General features: G+C 44.2%; 1 protein-coding gene across 1 annotated transcript; it reads left to right on the top strand.

Annotated features, from left to right (window-relative positions):
- The first annotated feature begins 12,514 nt into the window (after positions 1–12,514).
- On the top strand, positions 12,515–13,453 carry LOC102415942 (olfactory receptor 12-like). Its single transcript, XM_025287381.3, has one exon. It carries the CDS (start codon positions 12,515–12,517, stop codon positions 13,451–13,453), a length of 939 nt encoding a protein of 312 aa, XP_025143166.3.
- The last annotated feature ends 1,033 nt before the right edge of the window (positions 13,454–14,486 follow it).

Genomic DNA, 14,486 nt, shown 5'->3' with positions numbered 1-14,486 from the left:
TCTAGAAGAGTATGGCAATGAGTATTGGCCTATACACTTCAGTATTCTAGCCTGAAGAATTCCTCAGACAGAGAAGTTCTTCTGTGGCAGGCTACAGTCCACAGGGTCGCAAGCAGCCAGAAATGGCAAAAGCGACCCTGCAAGCATAGACACAAGGCTTTTTTTTTTTTTTTTTTTTTGCCTGTGGCAGCTCTGCCCCAGTGAGGGCTGGCATGAAGGTGCTTAGCTGCTTGGCTTGCAGGGACCCTGGCTGCACCAAGTGTGCAGGGACACAGACGGCCTCCAGTGCAGGAGTTATGGCCCTATCAGAGTCTTGTTTTGGCCTCTTGTAGCTGGTGATCAGGAGGCCTCTTCAGCCAGTCTTTTTCTATAGATCCGCCCATTTAGGAACTTAGATGGCTCCCTTGCCTGGGGTCCTTCTCAGTTGTTTGGCGCATCATGAACATAGAAGGGCCCTCCTGTCTGGGGTCCTACTCTGTAGATTGGTGCATCAGGCACTTAAAGGGACACCCTAGGTGGGGTTCTTGCCTTGAGAACCCCATGAACAGTATGAAAAGGCAAAATGATAGGATACTGAAAGAGGAACTCCCCAGGTCAGTAGGTGCCCAATATGCTACTGGAGATCAGTGGAGAAATAATTTCAGAAAGAATGAAGGGATGGAGCCAAAGCAAAAATAATACACAGTTGTGGATATGACTGGTGCTAGAAGCAAGGTCCAATGCTGTAAAGAGCAATATTGCATAGGAACCTGGAATGTCAGGTCCATGAATCAAGGCAAACTGGAAGTGGTCAAACAGGAGATGGCAAGTGTGAACTTTGACATTCTAGGAATCAGCAAACTAAAATGGACTGGAATGGGTGAATTTAACTCAGATGACCATTATATTTACTACTGTGGGCAGGAATCTCTTAGAAGAAATGGAGTAGCCACCATGGTCAACAAAAGAGTCTAAAATGCAGTTCTTGGATGGAATCTCAAAAACGACAGAATGATCTCTGTTCGTTTCCAGGGCAAACCATTCAATATCACAGTAATCCAAGTCTATACCCCAACCAGTAATGCTGAAGAAGCTGAAGTTGAACGGTTCTATGAAGACCTACAAGACCTTTAGAACTAACACCCCCAAAAGATGTCCTTTTCATTATAGGGAACTGGAATGCAAAAGTAGGAAGTCAAGAAACACCTGGAGTAACAGGCAAATTTGGCCTTGGAATACGGAATGAAGCAGGGCAAAGACTAATAGAGTTTTGCCAAGAAAATGCACTGGTCATAGCAAACACCCTCTTCCAACAACACAAGAGAAGACTCTACACATGGACATCACCAGATGGTCAACACCGAAATTAGATTGATTATATTCTTTGCAGCCAAAGATGGAGAAGCTGTATACAGTCAACAAAAACAAGGCCAGGAGCTGACTGTGGCTCAGATCATGAACTCCTTACTGCCAAATTCAGACTTAAATTGAAGAAAGTAGGGAAAACCACTAGGCCATTCAGGTATTACTTAAATCAAATCCATTATGATTATACAGTGGAAGTGAGAAATAGATTTAAGGGCCTAGATCTGATAGATAGAATGCCTGATGAACTATGGAATGAAGTTCATGACATTGTACAGGAGACAGGGATCAAGACCATCCCCATGGAAAAGAAATGCAAAAAAGCAAAATGGCTGTCTGGGGAGGCCTTACAAATATCTGTGAAAAGAAGAGAAGTGAAAAACAAAGGATAAAAGAAAAGATATAAGCATCTGAATGCAGAGTTCCAAAGAATAGCAAGAAGAGATAAGAAAGCCTTCCTCAGTGATCAATGCAAAGAAATAGAGGAAAACAACAGAATGGGAAACACTAGAAATCTCTTCAAGAAAATTATAGATACCAAGGAAACATTTCATGCAAAGATGAGCTAGATATAGGGCAGAAATGGTAATGGACCTAACAGAAGCAGAAGATATTAAGAAGCGGTGGCAAGAATACACAGAACTGTACAAAAAAGGTCTTCAAGACCAAGATAATCACAATGTTGTGATCACTCACCTAGAGCCAGACATCCTGGAATGTGAAGTGAAGTGGGCCTTAGAAAGCATCACTACGAACAAAGCTAGTGGAGGTGATGGCATTCCAGTTGAGCTATTTCAAATCCTGAAAGATGATGCTGTGAAAGTGCTGCACTCAATATGCCAGCAAATTCGGAAAACTCAGCAGTGGCCACAGGACTGGAAAAGGTCAGTTTTCATTCCAATCCCAAAGAAAGGCAGTGCCAAAGAATGCTCAAACCACCACACAATTGCACTCATCTCACACGCTAGTAAAGTAATGCTCAAAATTCTCCAAGCCAGGCTTCAGCAATACGTGAACCGTGAACTTCCAGATGTTCAAGCTGGTTTTAGAAAAGGCAGAGGAATCAGAGATCAAATCGCCAGCATCTGCTGGATCATCGAAAAAGCAAGAGAGTTCCAGAAAAACATATATTTCTGCTTTATTGACAATGCCAACAACGTTGACTGTGTCGATCACAATAATCTGTGGAAAATTCTGAAGGAGATGGGAATACCAGACCACCTGATCTGCCTCTTGAGAAACCTATATGCAGGTCAGGAAGCAGCAGTTAGAACTGGACAAGGAACAACAGACTGGTTCCAAATAGGAAAAGGAATACGTCAAGGCTGTATATTGTCACCCTGCTTATTTAACTTATATGCAGAGTACATCATGAGAAACGCTGGGCTGGAAGAAACACAAGCTGGAATCAAAATTGCCAGGAGAAATATCAATAACCTCAGATATGCAGATTACACCACCTTTGTGGCAGAAAGTGAAGAGGAACTAAAAAGCCTCTTGAAGAAGGTGAAGGTGGAGAGTGAAAAAGTTGGCTTACAGCTCAACATTCAGAAAACAAAGATCATGGCATCCAGTCCCATCACTTCATGGGAAATAGATGGGGAAACGGTGTCAGACTATTTTTTTGGGCTCCCAAATCACTGCAGATGGTGACTGCATCCATGAAATTAAAAGACGCTTACTCCTTGGAAGAAAAGTTATGACCAACCTAGACAGCATATTGAAAAGCAGAGACATTACTTTGCCAACAAAGGTCCGTCTAGTCAAGGCTATGGTTTTTCCTGTGGTCATGTATGGATGTGAGAGTTGGACTGTGCAGAAAGCTGAGCATGGAAGAATTGATGCTTTTGAACTGTGGTGTTGGAGAAGACACTTGAGAGTGCCTTGGACTGCAGACATCCAACTAGTCATTCTGAAGGAGATCAGGCCTGGGATTTCCTTAGGAGGAATGATGCTGAAGCTGAAACTCCAATACTTTGGCCACCTCATGCGAAGAGCTGACTCATTGGATAAGACTCTGATGCTGGGAGGGATTGGGGGCAGGAGGAGAAGGGGATGACAAAGGATGAGATGGCTGGATGGCATCGCTGACTCGATGGACGTGAGTTTGAGTGAACTCCGGGAGCTGGTGATGGACAGGGAGGCCTGACGTGCTGCGATTCATGGGGTCACGAAGATTCGGACACGACTGAGCGACTGAACTGATCTGAACTAGGTGGGGTCCTACTCTCTAATTCAGTGCCTCAAGCGTTTGATGGGCCAGCCTCTCTATTGTTCACCTGCCATGGTGGCATATAGGGAGAGGCTATGCTGATGGCTCCACCCCCTTCGCGTGACTCAGCAGTCATGGCTGCCTGGCTTCCTCCACAGGATTTTTCCCCCTCAATCTCCTCCCTCACATGCCCTCAATCAGTCTCTCTATCGTCAATAGCAGCTCTCACCCTGGGATTGCACCACAATCCCTAAACTCCGGTGCCCAGCCTCTATGCCTTCCAGGGGACCAGCATTCCTGTCCAGGGTACATGGGCCTGCAGCAAGGACTGTCTCATTCTCATTCCATTTAGGCTGCCACAGATCAGCTGTTTCACTCTCAGCCTTAAATGTTTCTTCTCTGACTCAGACAATTGCCCCTGTGTGGGAATCAGACCCCTGCTTCAGTTCCCCTGCCCGCTGAGGCAGATCCAGTCCTTCTAACACTCCTGTTCTTCCCCCTAGTTACTTCATCCTACTGAGTTCTGCATGGTTCTATAGGTTCTTTTCCTCTGGTCAGGTCCTCCTGTCCGCTCTCAGCTGGTGTTCTGCATGCACTGCTGTCTGAAGGTGTATCACTGATGTATCTGTGGAGAAAGATGTACCCCAAGTCCACCTCCTCCGCCGCCATCTTGTTCTATTTTTACTTCTGTGTCCTGTGCTTTTGGAGTCAGAGCTGAGAAATCATTGCCAAATCCGACATCATAAAGCTTTTTCTTGTACGTTTTCTTCTGGGAATTTAAGAGGTTGATGTCATACAGTGATGTTTTTAATCCATTTTGAGTTACTTTTTGTTAGGATGCAAGCTAAGGGGTCAACTTTATACTTTTGCACACAGTCAGTTTCCCAATGCTGTTTGTTGAAAGATCTGTCTTTTCCCCATGAGATGTCTTGGCACTCTTGTTTTCAATCATTTGATTATATCCATGAAATTTCATTTCTGGGCTCTCTGTTCACCTCTTTTGTTCTACAGATCTGTCTTTGTGCCAGTACCACCAGTTTTGATTACTGTAGAATTGTAATATATTTTCAAATTTAGAATTCTGAGACCACCAACTTTGTTTTCAAGATTTTTTTTTTTTTAGCTATTTGGTCTTTCTTGAGACTCCATTTGAATTTTAAAACGTAATTTTTATTTTCTGCAAAAAAACAGCATTGTGATTTTGATAAGGATTACACTGAATCTTAGATCACAGTGGGTAATTTTCCCATTTTCCAACTCATGCACATGGGATATCTTTCATTTATGTTGATACCTTTAATTGCTTTCAGCTATGGTTTCTAGTTCTATAACTCTTTTGTTTCCTTGGCTAAGTTGAGTCCTTAGTACTTTATTCTTTTTGATATTTTTGTAAATGATTGGCTTTATTAATTCTTTGTTAAATAGTTCATTGACAGTGCATAGTAATGCTGCTGATTTTAATGTGTTGGCTTTGTATATTGACACTATGCTAAATTTGCTATTATAACAGATTTGTATCTATCTTTAGGATTTTATATATATTGTATATATATTTTTATATATTGGATTTACCAAAACATTCTTTTGGTTTTTAAGTAAAATAAAAGGCACATTTTTCATTTTCACAAAGAATTTATTGAACAATGTATTCACCCTTTTGTTCCACTATCTTCTGCCATTTTTCAGGAAACTTTATAATTCCATCTTTCAAAAACTCTTGATCGTTCTGAGCCAAGAACTGCTTTAGGTACCTTTTACAGTCTTCCAGGAAATTAAAATGTTTTCCATTAAGAGAATTTTGTAAAGACCTAAATAAATCAAAATCTGAAGGTGTAGTGTTTGCTGAATATGGTGAATGAATCAGAACTTCCCAGCCAAGCTGTAACAGTTTTGCCTGGTCATCAAAGAAACATGTGGTCTTGAATTATCCTGATGAAAGATTCTGCAGTTTATGTTGACTAATTCCAGATGCTTTTCTTTGAGTGATGCTTCAGTTGGTCTCATTGGTAGCAGTGCTTGTTGGAATTAATTGCTTTCTTTTCCAGGAGGAGCTCACGATAGACGACTCCCTTCCAAACCCACCATATATGCAACATCACTTACTTTGAATGAAGATCAGTTTTTGATGTGGTTGGTGTTGGTTCATTTCACTTGTCCCATCATCCTTTCTGTTCCACATTATTGTACAGTATCCACTTTTCATCCCGTGTCAAAATTTGTTTTAAAAACGAAACATTTGTCACATTTAATTAGAAAATTGGAAGCTGAAATACGGTCAAGAAGGTTTTCTTTGCTTAACTTACATGGAACCCAAACAACAAAATGCTTAACATAACCAAGCTGAGTAAATGATTTACCATGTTGGATTTGGATATTTCTAGTATGTTGGCTATCTCCCATATGGTATAATGCTGCTTTTTCTCAATTAATGTCTTGATTTGATCACTCTCATATTCAACTGGTCTACCTCACCATGGATTATCATTCAGTGAGAAATCTCCAGGACAAAATTTTTCAAATCACTTTGAAACATACAATGTTTCAATAAGGTCAGTCACAGCACCTTCTGCATACAGTGCACACTTTTTTTTTTTCATTTCAGTTGCATTTCAACCTTTCTTGAAATAATAAAGCATAATATGCCAAAATGTTGCTTTTTTTCTTTAATCTTCAATAATAAAATGGCTACACTGAGTGCAATAGTGCATGCACAAGACGTTTTGAAGGAGGTTGCCATTATCTTCATTCACTTCAGTTCAGTCTCTCAGTCGTGTCTGACTCTTTGCAACCCCATGGATTGCAGCATGCCACGATTCCCTGTCTATCACCAACTCCCAGAGCTTACACAAACTCATGTCAACCAAGTTGGTGATACCATACAACCATCTCATCTTCTGTCATCCCCTTCTCCTGCCTTCAATCCTTATAGTCTTTATAGATTTCTTTTAATTTAATTTTATTTTTAAACCTGAAACACTGTATTAGTTTTGCCAAACATCAAAACGAATCCACCACAGGTATACATGTGCTCCCCATCCTGAAGATTTCTTTATACTCCAACTCTCACATCCATACATGTGATTATCTTCATTAAACATACCATAGTTTGGTCTCAGGTTAAACAATAAGGAGGGAACACAGCCCTGTCCATCAACAGAAATTGGATTAAGATTTACTGAGCATGGCCCCACCCATCAGAACAACACCCATTAGTCTCTCCTATCAGGAAAATTCATAAGCCTCTTATCTTTATCCAGCAGAGGTCAGACAGAAGGAAAACCACAATCATAGAAAACTAATCAAACTGATCTCATGGACCACAGTGTTGTGTAGCTCAAAGAAACTATGAACCATGCTGTGTAGGGCCACCCAAGACAGACAGGTCATGGTAGAGAGTTCTGACAAAACGTGGTCCACTGGAGAAAGGAATGGCAAACCACTTCAGTACTCTTGCCTTGAGAACCCCAGGAACAGTATGAAAAGGCAAAAAGATAGGACACTAAAAGATTAACTCCCCAGGTCAGTAGGTGCCAAATATGGTACTGTAGAAGAGTGGAGAAATAAATCCAGAAAGAATGAAGAGACAGAGCCAAAGTGAAAACAACACCCAATTGTGGATGTGACTGGTGATGGAAGTGAAGTCCAATGCTGTAAAGAACAATATTGCATAGGAACCTGGAATGTTAGCTCCATGAGTCAAGGTAAATTGGAAAAGGTCGAACAGGAGATAGCAAGAGTAAACGTCGACATTTTAGGAATCAGTGAACTAAAATGAACTGGAATGGGTGAATTTAATTCAGATGACCATTTTATCTACTACTGTGGGCAAAAATCCCTTAGAAGAAATAGAGTGGCCCTCATAGTCAACCAAAGAGTCCGAAATGCAGTACTGGGGTGCTTTCTTAAAAACGACAGAATGATCTCTGTTCATTTCCAAGGCAAACCATTCAATATCACAGTAATCCAAGTCTATGCCTCAACCACTAATGCCAAAGAAGGTGAAGTTGCAATGTTTCTGTGAAGACCTACAAGACCGTCTAGAACTAACACCCCCCAAAACATGTCTTTCCATCATAGGGGATGGGGATGCAAAAGTAGGAAGTCAAGAAACACCTGGACTAACAGGCAAGTCTGGCCTTGGAGTACAAAATGAAGCAGAGCAAAGGCTAACAGAGTTTTGCTAAGAAAACACACTGGTCATAGCAAGCATCCTCTTCCATCAACACAAGAGACGACTCTACATATGGATATCACCAGATGGTCAATGCCAAAATCAGACTGATAATATTCTTTGCAGCCAAAGATGGAGAAGCTCCATACAGTTAGCAAAAATAAGACTGGGAACTAACTGTGGCAAGAATACACAGAAGAACTATACAAAAAAAAGATCTTCATGACCCAGATAACCAGGATGGTGTGATCACTCACCTAGAGCCAGGCATCCTGGAATGCAAAGTCAAGAGGGCCTTAGGAAGAATCACTATGAAGAAAGCTAGTGGAGGTGATGGAATACCAGTTGACCTAGTTCAAATCCTAAAAGATGATGCTATGAAAATGATGCACTCAATATGTCAGAAAATTTGGGAAACTCAGCAGTGGTCACAGGACCAGAAAAGGTCAGTTTGCATTCCAACCCCAAAGAAAGGCAATGCCAAAGAATGCTCAAACTACCGCACAATTGCACTCATCTCACATGCCAGCAAAGTATTGCTCAAAATTCCAGAAAAACATCTACTTCTGCTTCATTGACTACATCAAAGCTTTTGACCGTGTGGATCACCACAAACTGTGGAAAATTCTTCAAGAGATGGAAATACCAGAACACCTTACCTGCTTCCTTAGAAATCTGGATGCAGGTCAAGAAGGAACAGTTAGAACCAGACATGGAACAACACACTGATTTCAAATTGGGAAAAGAGTACATCAAGGCTGTATATTGTCTCCTCGTTATTTTACTTCTATGCAGAGTAAATCATGCAAAATGCCAGGCTGATGAAGCACAAACTGGAATCAAGATTGTGGGGAGAAATATCAATAACCTCAGATATGCTGATGATACCACCCTAATAGCAGAAAGTGAAGAACTAAAGAGCCTCTTGATGAAAGTTAAAGAGGAGATTGAAAAAACTGGCTTAAAATTCAACATCCAGAAAACTAAGATCATGGCATCTGGTCCCATCACTTTATGGCAAATATATGGGGGAAAGTGGAAACAGTGACAGATTTTATTTGGGGGGGGGGCTCAAAAATCACTGCAGATGGTGACTGCAGCAATGAAATTCAAAGATGCTTGCTCCTTGGAAGAAAAGCTATGACCAACCTAGACAGCATATTTAAAAGCAGAGACATTATTTTGCCAACAAAGGTCCATCTAGTCAAAGCTATGGTTTTTCCAGCAGTTGTGTATGGATGTGAGAGTTGGACTATAAAGAAAGCTGAGTGCTGAAGAATTGGTGCCTTTGAACTGTGGTGTTGGAGAAGACTCTTGAGAGTCCCTTGGACTGCAAGGAGATCAAACTAGTTAATCCTACAGGAAGTCAGTCCTGAGTATTCATTGGAAGGAATGATGCTGAAGCTGAAACTCCAATACCTTGGCCACCTGATGCAAAGAACTGACTAATTAGAAAAGACCCCAATTCTGGGAAAGATTGAAGGCAGGAGAAAAAGGGGACGACAGGGGATGAGATGGTTGGATGGCATCATTGACTCATGGTTATGAGCTTGAGCAATTTTCCGGGAGTTGGTGATGTACAGGGAACCCGGGCATGCTGCAATCCATGGGGTCTCAAAGAGTCGGACACAACCGAGTACTGAACTGAACTGATGCCAGGGAGGTCCATGTGGTTGATACGTTGAACCAATTCTATCATATAACAGTATTTCTGCTTGCTTTACCAGTTACAGAGAGAAGCCTGATAAAATATCAACCATGATTTGGAGATTTACATTTCTTTTCATTTCTGTCAGCTTTTACATTACATATTTTAAATCTTTATTAGTTGTATACATATTTAAATTTTTCACATTACCCAGTTTGATTGAACATTTGAATTATGAAATGGCCCTTTATGAGCAAAATTTTCTCCTGAGGTCTATTTTGTATTTTAATGATTATTAAGCCACAAAAGCCTTGGTTTTCTTAGGATATTCATGATCCAAGTTTCTCCAGCTTTTCACTTGCATACTTTCTATATTTTAATGTGTGTATGTTCAGTTGCTCGGTCATATCTTACTCTTTGTGACAGATGGACTGTAGCCTGACAGGCTCCTCTGTTCATGGAATCTTCCAGGCAAGAATACTGGAGTGGTGGCCATTTATTTCTCCAGGGGATCTTCCTGAGCCAGGGATGGAGCCCACATCTTCTGTGTCTTTGGCAGCAGGCAGATTCTTTACCACTGTGCAACCAGGTTGGCCCCTATATTTTCATAGTAAATACAAATCACGTTTATGCTTTGGTTTGGGATTTCTGTCCAGGATTAAAATATTTTGTTTTAACAGATACTTTTACTCGACCTGCCCTGAGGGAAGGCCCATATTATGACTTAGGATGGGCTGTGCTGCTCCCGCAGACACAGAGTCCTGCACATCACTTTTTATCACACCAACACGCCAGGATGGAGCAGAGGAGGAGGAAGAGCTGTGGGCCAGGAGGTCACACCTGCAGCCCTAGGGAAGTCTTTCCAAGGATGGCCACTGGGTCCCTCTGATTTGCTTCTCATCTGGTGGACCGCAGCACTCCCAGAGGAATTTCAGACTCCCTTACCCCTCTTGTTTTGGGCTGAGATGTATCAAGGGAATTTTACCCACAGGACTAACTCTTCCAGGGACTCAGAGTGTTAGGAGTCCCAGAGTACTCAGAGTTTAGGCAGCAGCTAATTGGCCACTTGAGGCCTCAAATCCCAGCTGTGCCAGGTGGAGGGATCCTCTCCATAAAAAGATCCTAGTGTGCAGGTGCCACGGATGCTGGCCAGCTGAGGGGACAGAGAGAGGGGCAGGTGAGTTCAACATGGTTCACTCTGGTTGAACTGTGTTGTGGGAGCTCCTGGTACCCAGAACTAGAGGACCTGGACAGACTATCACTGACACTTAGGGGGCCACCCCTGCCCCCTCCTCAGTCTCACTTCACTGCAAGGAAGGCAGAGCTGAAGAGGGAGAGGAGGTGGTTCCTTGTGCCACTGAGAGTACAGGGCTATTTGCACAGGGGTGGGCGGCCAAGGTGGGTAGGGGCCACCAAACTTAGCACCAGCTTCAAACACATATTCAAGAGGATCTTGGGCATCCAAGCTCAGACTATCTGCCTCTGCTCTCATGTGAGAGTTGGGGTCAAATATTTCAGAAAGGAAAGCCTAAATATTCCAAATAGGACAGCCTATTCTTTCATCCACATCCTCTATTGAGAGAGAGCCCTGGCTCTCATAGACAACCTTCTAAGAGAACTTCAGTCTCAGAGGGAATGTGGGGGGTCATCACTCCTCCACAGGCACCACTGACCTCCAGCCTCTGCCTGCACACCCCGACTCCTGGGGAACTCACACTTTCAAAGTCAGATAGCTGATGCTACAGATGTCCAACTGATGCTACAGATCTGACCTCTAGAAAACATGAAACTCTATAAAATCAGCTTTCACCCTCTCACTAATCCTCCTCCCCTCCCTTGGAGGCACTATGGCTCTGTGCTAATGATCCATCCTTCCCACTCCTCCTCTTAAGTTGCATCATATCCTGTTAATTCCTCTGGCCATCACACAACTGGTCCCCATGTTTTATGATAGTGTGTGGCAGACAAGGGAGGTCTGGGCTGTGACAGGGACAGGAGGCAGCACCCAGAGGGGGACCTAGACATTGAGGCAGATGTGACCATGTTGGTGGCTCCCATTGTTCCAAGCAATCCCTACATGGAGTGTGCCAAGGTGCCAGTGGCATGGAAGTAAGGACAGGGGGAGGACATGGCATGCCCTGAGTGTGTCACAGTCCCTGTCCGGCAGGTTCTCAGGCCATGGAGCTGGGCTATCCACTCTCCATGAATTATGCCACATCAGGACTTAGCAGGAAAGAACCCTTAGATTCTCAAAGATGCAGAGAGCTCTGCTGATGGTTGCCATGATAGTCAAATCTCAGAGACAATGAAGCTGAGATATCTCTCACGGTCTACAGGGGTGACAGACAAATCACCCACATTAGCCTGGTGAGGACTGGTCCCTGCTCTGGTCCCGGCCTGGCCTAGACATAGGACCATCACTGGGTTGAGTCAGGATGGCAAAAAGGGCTTTACAATTTCTGAAATTAAAGTAGGGCTAAAATAAAGGGCTTCCCTGGTGGCTCAGAGGTTAAAGCATCTGTCTGCAATGCGGGAGACCTGGGTTAGATCCCTGGGTCAGGAAGATCCCCTGGAGAAGGAAATGGCAACCCACTGCAGTATTCTTGTCTAGAGAATCCCATGGACAGAGGAGCCTGGTGGGCTGCAGTTCACGGGGTTGCAAAGAGTCAGGCATGACTGGGCGACTTCACTTACTCACTTCACTCAAAATAAGGAACAGAACGTGCAGTATTAGATACTCGAACAAAGTGTAGACATGGCACGACTCAGAAGTATCCCCATGGGGAGGGAAAATATGTCCTTCATAAATGACCAGGAGATGCAAGCCATACTTACACCGTAGACACTCAGCTCTGGAGGAGCCCTGGACAAACCCCGTGACAACAGCTCAGAGTCTCCCAGAGAGGGAAGGCTCCATGCATGATTATGAAGGTGCAAGTCGGTGGAAACGTTTACAATTTCAGGTCAGTCTGAGCTCATTTGAAATGAGGAATGGGCAGTGGCTAGTGTGTTGGTCAGTGGGCAGTGAGACACGGAAGGGTGTGTGTGATCCACGGGAGGATCACCGTGTGACCTTGACCTGTTCCATCTCACTGTCTCCTGCTCTTGACTCTCTGCCCCTGTCACCCAGTTCAGGGAAATGTCACCCTATGGAAATGGAAACCTTTCAGCGATGCCTTTGCAGGAGTTTGTACTGGATGGATTTCAGACCCAGGCCCTGCTGTTTGCTCTGTTCCTGGCCCTGTACGTGGTGGCCATCCTGGGGAACCTCACCATGATCGTGGTCATCACCCTGGATGCCCATCTGCACTCCCCAATGTACTTCTTCCTCAAGAACCTCTCCTTCCTAGACTTGTGCTACTCATCTGTCATCTACCCCAAAGCCCTGGCCAACTTCCTGTCTTCCTCCAAGGTCATCACCTTTGCAGGATGTGCCACTCAGTTCTTCTTCTTCTCCATGGTGGGCACCACTGAGGCATTCCTCTTGGCTGTGATGGCTTATGACCGCTTAGTGGCCATCTGCAGCCCCCTGTGCTACCCCATCTCCATGCGCCCTTCGGTGTGTGCCCGCTTGGTGTTGGGCACCTACTGTGGGGGCTGTGTCAACTCCATTATTCAGACCAGCTTCACATTCAGCCTCCCATTCTGCAGCTCCAACCACATCGACCACTTCTTCTGTGATGTGCCGCCTCTGCTCAAGCTTGCCTGTGCTGACACTACCATCAATGAGCTGGTCATGTTTGGCCTTTGTGGGGTCATAATTGTGGGCACCATACTTGTGATCCTCATCTCCTATGGCTACATCACAGTGACCATCCTGAAGATGCGATCAGTAGGAGGGAGACACAAGCTCTTCTCCACCTGCGGCTCCCATTTGACAGCTGTGTCCATCTATTATGGGACAGTTTTTGTCATGTATGCCCAGCCAGGAGCTGTGGAGTCTGTGGAGCAGGGCATGGTGGTCTCTGTCTTCTACACCCTGGTCATCCCGATGCTCAACCCCCTCATCTACAGTCTGAGAAACAAGGAGGTGAAGGATGCCCTGTGGAGACTGGGCCAGAAGCACACAGCCACGTGAAGGAGTGTGGCCAGAAGGGGCAGTGCATCTTGACATCAGGACAAGATGGCTTCAAGGGAGTCACTAGGTTTGGTTGGAGGAATTTGTTCCTTATTCCCTTAATTCATTCTTTCACCCAACATTTCATTCAATCCTTCACATACCATTGGCCATGCATTTCGAGTGTGAGATACAAAGTGAATGAGACATTTTCTTTGGCCTCAGAAAATTAATATCAATGGGGCATGGCTCTAATCTTGAACTTTGTAGGTAGAGTGATGAACAGAGAGTCTTTGAGGCATAGTATGTGTCCCAAGTTCAACTCTACCAGTGAAGGTACATAACTAGACAAAGTCTCTGGCCATTTCCTTCACTTCTTTCCTGAATCGAATGCAAATGTGTGCTCAGAATTCTCCCCTGGACCACCTAGAAAGCGGGCTTTAGCACACTCAGCCTTGCATCTTCCTTCCTGGTAGCCTGAGATTACTACTGCCAATTAGGAGGAGTTAGGAAGACCAGGTTCCCCCTTAATTTTGCAGTGTGGTTGTTCTTCCACCTTCCCCTCCTGTTCACTGATACTACCACACCAACAAGGCAGCAGGGTGCACCTGTGCCCAGATTCAGAGGCTCTCAGTGCACCCTGTCCCGGGTTTCTCCCTTCAGACAGCAGCTGGGAACCCCAGGGAGTCAACGTGGATGCCTGATTCTCAAAGCTCAACTGACCCTTTACCACACAGCCTGGCAGGTGACACTGTCCTGACTACTTATGACCCTGACAAATGGTGCTTTATCATCGCAGACATCTGTTAATAAGGGTAACATTATTAACATTATTCTGGTGGCTGCAGAAGAAATCAGGGGTTGCTAAGAGATGGTGAACTTTCTTGGTAGGGAGCATAACTTTCTAGCCCTGTCCCGCAGTCCCCAGAAGCCTGGTCCCTCAATCTTGACCTGCCCATTCAGAGATCTATCCTCGTGCTCCATGGACCCAACACACTGCCTGGACTCAGAGCCCAGAGGCCTCCTCATGGTGTCTTTCTTTGGTAGCGTCATT

This window comes from Bubalus bubalis, chromosome 6 (genome assembly GCF_019923935.1).
Source record: "Bubalus bubalis isolate 160015118507 breed Murrah chromosome 6, NDDB_SH_1, whole genome shotgun sequence".
NCBI lineage: Eukaryota > Metazoa > Chordata > Mammalia > Artiodactyla > Bovidae > Bubalus > Bubalus bubalis.
This window is presented reverse-complemented; position numbering and strand designations above follow the sequence as displayed.